Here is a 7,219-nt window from a genome sequence, read left to right as displayed (position 1 = left end):
AATTTTTAAAAAAAACTGACGACATTAATAAATACACTGTTTAATTTTTACCATCCATGTTAGCTTTCATGACATTGGTGGGTGGGTGGCCAAGTTATCCTATAAATAATAGGAAATACGCCTTAAAAAATGAAAAAGATCACAGCTAATCACAAGGAATCTATGTTATGAGTTTCTCTCGGCTAATCTTTTAATATATTTTTTTAATAATTTATTTTTTGATTTCTATGAATATGCCTATTTTTGATTAATGTAGGTCACCCTATTTATCCCAAAAAAATAATAAAATAACGAGGTATGCTATCAACTTAGTGCTGCGGAGCAAGATTAGTCTTTTTTTTTTTTTTTTTTCCAGTTTGGCTGATCCTGTCTCCTTACTTTTTTTCAAAATAAAAAAAAGTTTATGTAAGATTTATTTTTTATTTGTTCATTTTTTTTAATAGATGTGATGCCAATATAGATGGTACATCTAATCCTCACATTTCTCGTAAAAAAAAGAATATTTGGAGGGCAATTAATTGAAAATCAGGCAAGCTAATGTAGCAATCTTTTCTCAAAAAACGAATCAAAACATTCCTATATAATTTGGCACCAAAGAATGAGAACAACTATCTTTTTTGGGAGATGGTATATATTCTAGTGTGGCAATTTTTCTTTCTCAAAGCACCTTTAGCATGGTCTAGAAAAATATATAAAGAGGGAATCTTAAAAGTGCACATAATAATGCAAAAGCGAGGCGAGAGTGGGCATCACGAGAGAAAGCAATGAATTGTACGTTGACGGTAGGATCCATCAGCATGTGATAGCTTTTGAGATGATTGCTGCTTCATTTGTCTTCAACCTTTATTTCATTGCACCATTATTGTCCCTTTTTTGTAAAAAAAATTATGATGAGCAATCGTATGTAAGAAATATATTTGTTAGGGAGGAAGAAAGAGATATTTTTTGACTTCTTTAGATGTATCTATATTAGGAATGTATGAGCCATCCATTGTATAAAAAAAAGAAAAAGAGAGGAAGAGATGGAGATTATTTGTTCCGGGAAAGATTAAATATAGAACAAACTGCAAAGTTGAACTAGGTGTTCTCTCCTATCAAAATTAATCTTATGGTGGATTTTGTTTTTCTTTTTTTTCACCATTCAACTTCCCTAATGCTCCATAATGATTAACATTTTAACAGATTGAAGTGATAATTAGTATGCACTTGGGCAGGTGGGTTTAGTCAACTAATTTGGCTCCAAAAAGAGGTCAACTTAATTATCATGTGGACATTGGCTTAAATGAACACCGTTATTCAAAACATTATCGGGCTTAATCTAAGTCAACTTTGAGTTATACATTAACCCACTTCCTTTCCAACTTATATCCTCGGCTTTTCTCCAAAAGCTTGTCCATATACATGATCGATATCCATTCGAGAGCTTGGACATTAAAATTTAAGTTTTCTTCCTCCAACTGCAATATTTCCTATGGATCATTCAAAAATGACCATTAATAAAAATTAAACAAATAGTATTGCTTGAAAAAAATGTATATCTTCAATATTTTCATTTTGAATAAGATATCCATTTGCATTATTCGGCACCCAACAATATAATATATCTGAATTTTTTCACTGTTATAAATTAATATAGTCAAAAATATTGATGATGATTTTCAATCTTGTTTGCTATTTAAAATAAATTTCAAGCAACATATTAATTTGATATTAATCTTAATTCTACTCTAGGATTTGATCTCTATACCTCCTATAAAGATAAGCCTTGAAGAGGTGGAATGTAATTGAGCTGAGATTTATTGAGCCTGCATCTAATTATCTTTGGTTTGAAACTAATTTCGAAGTTGAAATTTGAGATCAGGCTTGATTTCTTTGCCACTATTTTGAGTTCAATTCGCGCTTAATTTTGAACCAAGCCAAGCATAAGCCTAATTGATCAGCTCAAAAATTCTAAATCGAGCTAGAAATCAATTCAAATTCAATCCACTTAGACTTCAAATTAATTTTAAACCTAGATTGCTCATTTAAGCTTTATTTATTTAGTTTTAAACAACCCTGAATCCTGCTTTTTCCAAGCCAGGCCCGAGTTGTTGAGATCTTTTGCCATCCTTACTAAAGAGAGGCCAACCTGAATTGAAGAGAAAAAGGGCTCCAATCACAACATCCAAGTGTCATGCAGTAGGTCTATATCTTTGTACGGTTCCTGCACAATTTATATAGCATGTGCTTTCATGCTAGGTACATGATTCACACAATCATAAACGATCATATGATACATGGATGGTCATGATTGCAAGACTGTATCTCTCATCCAACCAGTACCTAGAGGGGATCCTGTCAAAAGAGTAGATAAAGAATCCAGAGCTAAACATCTTTGCTCGAACATGAAGAAAAAGGATTGAACCAGCAAACAGACCGACAGAAAATGGCCGATGAAACGTTGTAGTTCCTTTGTGTTCCCTGTAAGAAAGAACCTTACCTTTTCTCAGAAAAATTAAGCCCAACAATCTTCTTTCTACTCATGATTTGGTCATGATGTAAAGTTAAAAGGTTTTTCTTGGACTTGGGAGAGTGTTTTACTGCTTTTGGGAAGTAGGATTATTTGTTGGGCAAAAGAAAATCATATTTTCTAGAGAAGAATTTTAGCACAGAATTTTCTAAAAGATTAGGGTTAGCCGAATATGACACCGAATAAGGAGGCGATGTTGAGACACTAATTTAATAATGCTATCTCTAACTAACATGTTTGTTTGAACTAATATAGATTCTTGCCATGATGTTTCATTGGGTTGATGAGTGTGTAATGCTTGGATCTTATATCATTGGGCCTTTGGTTGAATTGATTCTGTTCTATATAAAAAAAATCTTCTAGCTATAACGTAGGCTAGCCAGCTTACTATGGAACTCCATGCAGCAAATTTTGATCAATATGTTTGCATAGTTGGCTGTATCTTTTTTCTTGAACAGTTCGTGCATTTCAGCAGATGCGTGGGCTAGTTCAATCTTTATGCTCCTGCCTTCCCTGCCTGTAAGAGGACTTAGATCAGAAGAGAGGTAGCGAAGTGAGTTTAGGTATTTCTTCAAGCCCAAAATGAAACGTCGTTCCTCAGGCTATCAAGTCTAGTTCCGAAGGCGTCAAGTCGCACACTAATGGAACCGTCAAATCAATTCCCTATGCCGATGTCGCAGTTCATCAACTTGTTCTGCCGAGCTTGCTAACTTAATGTATTTAAAAACATTTGTATGATTTATGAAAAAATATTTGAATCTCTTGATGAAATGGTGCTGACCATTATCATTATAAAGGGAGACCGGGGCATCCATTTGCCAAGATTTCAGACTCGCCTAAATCCATTGCTTATTACATATCTACGTCCGACTTGACGCAAATCCAAATTAAACTGGCTTTGGGTCTAAGATTCAAGTATAGATCTAATTAAAAGAAGATTTGGATTAGATTGGGCCCCTTTTCATCATTAACTTCAGCTATTTAGATATAGTTCTAATTTTTCTTTTGTTTGAGCAACCAATGTTGAAAAAAATCAACGACCATTTCAATGAGTGAATGAATGAAGAGGTAGAGCCAAAGCTTCTCTTATGATCGAACACATGCATCAAAACAATAACTCCTTGAAGCACCCGGTGAAAGTTCCAATATCTCATCTTATTTAGAGTGTAAGTGACCTTGATCAAGCTTGGTTTAAATAAATATTGAGCTTCGAATTGGAGATCAAGCTTGATTTGTTTACCATTATTTCAAGCTTAATTTCAAACTGAACCGGACATGTGCCTAATTGAGCAGCTTGATAATCCTAAATTAAACTAAATTCAACTAAAGCTTTAACGAAACTCAATTCAAACTTGAATTATAACTCGACGCAAGTTTAATTTCAAGCTTGAGTTGACATTTAGTTGATTTGATTATCTTAAAAGACATTTAGTTGTTTCAAAGAGTAAACAGAATTCGCAAATTAAAGTCTTGACACAATGATCCATTTTCTATATAATTAACAATACATATGGTACAAATAAATTTGAGCCCTCTGGAGCCGAGCCCAAGCTTGATCAATTTTTGGCCCATTTTAAAATTAACTTCAAGCCTGTTTTGCTAGTTTAAGATTGATTCAACTAGCTTCGAGTCGAGCTTGATTCAAGCTCTCTCAAGCTGCTCTAATCCCAGTTAATAGATAAGGTTCAGATGAACTTTGAATAGCTAAGCTAACCGGAGGTCTAACCTTTATCATCTCCACTATAGATTAAGAATTAAAAAATAAAATCATATACACGTTCTATTTTTGACTTCATATTTTTTTGGTTGCTTATTTAAATATCAAAGGACTGCTCATGAAATTTAAATTATGCGTAAAAGAAAAGACGTATTATCAAAATCTTCAGCCAAAGCGAAGAACAAGAAGATGAAGAGAGAAAAATAAAATCATTCAAGAATATGAACTGCAACCCTCGTAAATCCATGCTGCTAGGGAAAGAAGAGTTTTGCATACAAGAGTTCATTCCAAGTATCTTGAAGGCCAGGCAAGCACCAGTGGTTGCAGTCAGCATTGCTTTCCGGTCTCCCCAGTTGGCTTTGAGTTAAGTCGTACGGCTGCATCCTATAGATTGAGACATGCGCATCCTTCCGGTGTTCTGAGAGTTGAGTGATGTTGATGATGCTGATGGGAGTCTTCGATGCACCTAATACTTCTGTGACCACCTCCATCATGCCTTTGCTCGAACCAGAGCCCCAATATGTTGGATCCAAGATTGGAGTTGTTTCACCATAGCAATTACCATCTCGCTTGCCTCCCCACTCCGCACTCCTGCCATCTTCCTAGATTAGATATCGAACGAGCCATGGAAAATAGTTTTGTTCAAGTTTTAAGAACAAAGAAAGAACTGAATAACTACTCTGTACAACAATGCCAAGTTTTTTCGAGTGCTAATGGAGGAGGAAGAAGGATGCTACCCCATATCTATTGGAACAAGAAAAAACATTGCAAAGTTGCAACAAATAAGAGAAGATGATGTATATATAATGAATATGCTATACTTATATATGTTGAAAAGTCAGTAAGGAAAACATATATACCTAGTAATATGAGAAATACAGCTCGATTTTTTTTTTTAAAATTCTTGAAATACAAAGTAGAAAGCGTCATTTGCATTGCTACCAGCTAGGCAACTGCAATGTAGCTGGACACATTACATTAGATTGACTGAATTAGGCCTTTATGTCAAACTAAGTGCGGCTCAGACTTTGGCCTTTGAGGAGTAATCGAACAGTCCTCTCCATTCTTAACCACATCTTGCACCCTGAAAACTATAGATAGGGAAATGGCTTACCTAAAATGAGTAGCTGACATGGTTGTGAAGAAGACCCTGGTCTTCTGGGGATCCATGCTGTTCTCCAACCAGCTCACCATGCTCTTCAGCACCAGCCGATAGGCATCCTGCGCGTTCATCAACCTGATGTACTTCTTTCCTTGAGACCGTCGTCTGTGAACGGCGAAAAGTGGTAAGCTAGGAAGACAATTAGGGATGGTATATACGAACTTGATGGATTGAGGAAGTTACACGATCTTCATCTTTTTCCCTGGTTGCCACCATGCATACGTGTTCAAGACCAAAATATCGACTCCATTCCAATGCTGAGCATGCATGTCAAGGGATCCTGAATATTCATGAACTATTCTATCAAGCACCCTGTGAAAAGTGGCATTGTCACAGTTTGATGTCACGAGAAACGGTGCCCAGTAGAACTCGATCGTAGCATTATATTCCTATGTTTACAGAATGATAATTAGTTTTGGTGCGACAAAATTCTTCTAATTCCAAAGCTTTAAGTTAAAAATATATACTCGGAGCTTTGAACGTAAAGTACCGGAGCAGCAAATATGCTATGAGATCTATAGTGTTTGTGATGACGGGAGTATCTGGGGATTGAATCGCGTAGGAGGCACAGCATGGAGACGAATTGACCCTTTGTCAAGGAGTCTCCAACGAACAGCATTCGCTTCCCTCGAAGTCTTTCGAGCATAAAAGTAGCATTGAAGCTGTAATTTGTGAGCAGAATTAGTGAATATGAGAGCTTGAATTATTGAACATAATTCAATTTCTACCATCAATGTACGTATGCATCTATGGGTGCATAAATACAAATACAGGCCGCTGTCTGCATTAACAGCGGATCATTGTTATGGCCTGTTATATTTTACACTATTGTTATAAAGAAAAAAAATCGAATTTATATCATGTTGGTCTACTAATAATGGACATGGTGATAAAAAAAAAATCCTACTATTAAAGCAGATATCATATTATAACTCGTCCATGGTGCATAGTTTTGGGAATGCGACATGTACCTTGGAAGGGAGCAGCCATGAGGCTGCCATCTCCAGTTCTGGTATGCATTGTCGGGCCTCCCATTCGCTTGGCACTTGAGCTTAGGCTCCATGAAAGGACAGTCATCCTCACCATAGGGAGGCGTTGAGGCCTCGTCGTAGGCCCACATACCCTTGAACACATCGCACCCCTCCTCCGTCCTCCCGACGGCGAACGGCAGGACATCTCCTGCAATGGTTGTTTGATTTAGTACACTGACGAATTAAATAGCAACCCTAAGTCGAGTTATTCTGCTTGTTGGCTCCTAAAAAAAACACAACAACACTACACTCGAGCACTGAAATCTTGGGGTCTCCAACCTTGTTCTGATACTTGTGCTGATATGGTTTCCTGTTGTTTTTCCGAGACAGGCTTCCAACCTTGCGCTGATATGGTTTCCTGTTGTCGTTCCGAGACGGACTTCAAACTTTGTGCTGATATGTTTTCCTGTTGTCGTTCCGAGACGGGCTTCAACCCTTGTGCCTGTACGGATTCCTGCTGTGGTTCCGAGATTTCGAGCTCTTGTGACTTCGGAATTGATTGCTTGAGGATGTATGTCAACTCCTCTTCATAGAATATGGCGAGAGAGGTGATGAGGAATAGAGGAACGATATAGAAGGCGATGGAGCTCTTTCTACGGGAAGAAGAAGAAGAGGACGAGGAGGAAGGGAAGGAAGGCTTCATTTGAACTTTTTAGACCGGAAATATAGTTCGAGGTCCTTTGAGCGTTTACTTTGTAATCTCAGAGAACCTTCCATTGAATGCATGAATCATACATCGTTTGATCATAATCCCTAAATTGATGGGGACTGAATAAAAATAGAAGAGAAAGTAATAAATA

The 7,219-nt window shown here is 36.8% G+C and overlaps 1 protein-coding gene across 1 annotated transcript; it reads right to left on the bottom strand.

Annotated features, from left to right (window-relative positions):
• Window positions 1-4,346: 4,346 nt before the first annotated feature.
• On the bottom strand, window positions 4,347-7,219 carry LOC103717515 (protein trichome birefringence-like 33). The gene is made up of 6 exons (XM_039124327.3): window positions 6,699-7,219; window positions 6,360-6,567; window positions 5,879-6,050; window positions 5,572-5,777; window positions 5,341-5,493; window positions 4,347-4,817 (listed from the first exon to the last, which is right to left on the bottom strand). Exons 1-6 carry the CDS (start codon window positions 7,060-7,062, stop codon window positions 4,478-4,480), a joined length of 1,443 nt encoding a protein of 480 aa, XP_038980255.3. The 5' UTR covers window positions 7,063-7,219; the 3' UTR covers window positions 4,347-4,477.

This window comes from Phoenix dactylifera, chromosome 8 (genome assembly GCF_051530095.1).
Source record: "Phoenix dactylifera cultivar Ajwa chromosome 8, Ajwa_hap1_PhDact_Kaust_v1.1, whole genome shotgun sequence".
In the NCBI taxonomy this organism is placed as follows: Eukaryota; Viridiplantae; Streptophyta; class Magnoliopsida; order Arecales; family Arecaceae; genus Phoenix; species Phoenix dactylifera.
The sequence above is the reverse complement of the archived record's forward strand: the minus strand, read 5'-3'. Positions and strand labels throughout refer to the sequence as shown.

Excerpts from the sequence above, each read along its gene's own strand:
- LOC103717515 (XM_039124327.3), bottom strand. The coding sequence starts at position 7,062 with ATGAAGCCTTCCTTCCCTTCCTCCTCGTCCTCTTCTTCTTCTTCCCGT. Across the intron at positions 5,778-5,878 it reads ATAGCATATTTGCTGCTCCG|GAATATAATGCTACGATCGA; the intron begins GTACTTTACGTT and ends CTGTAAACATAG. Across the intron at positions 4,818-5,340 it reads ATGTCAGCTACTCATTTTAG|GAGTGCGGAGTGGGGAGGCA; the intron begins GTAAGCCATTTC and ends GGAAGATGGCAG.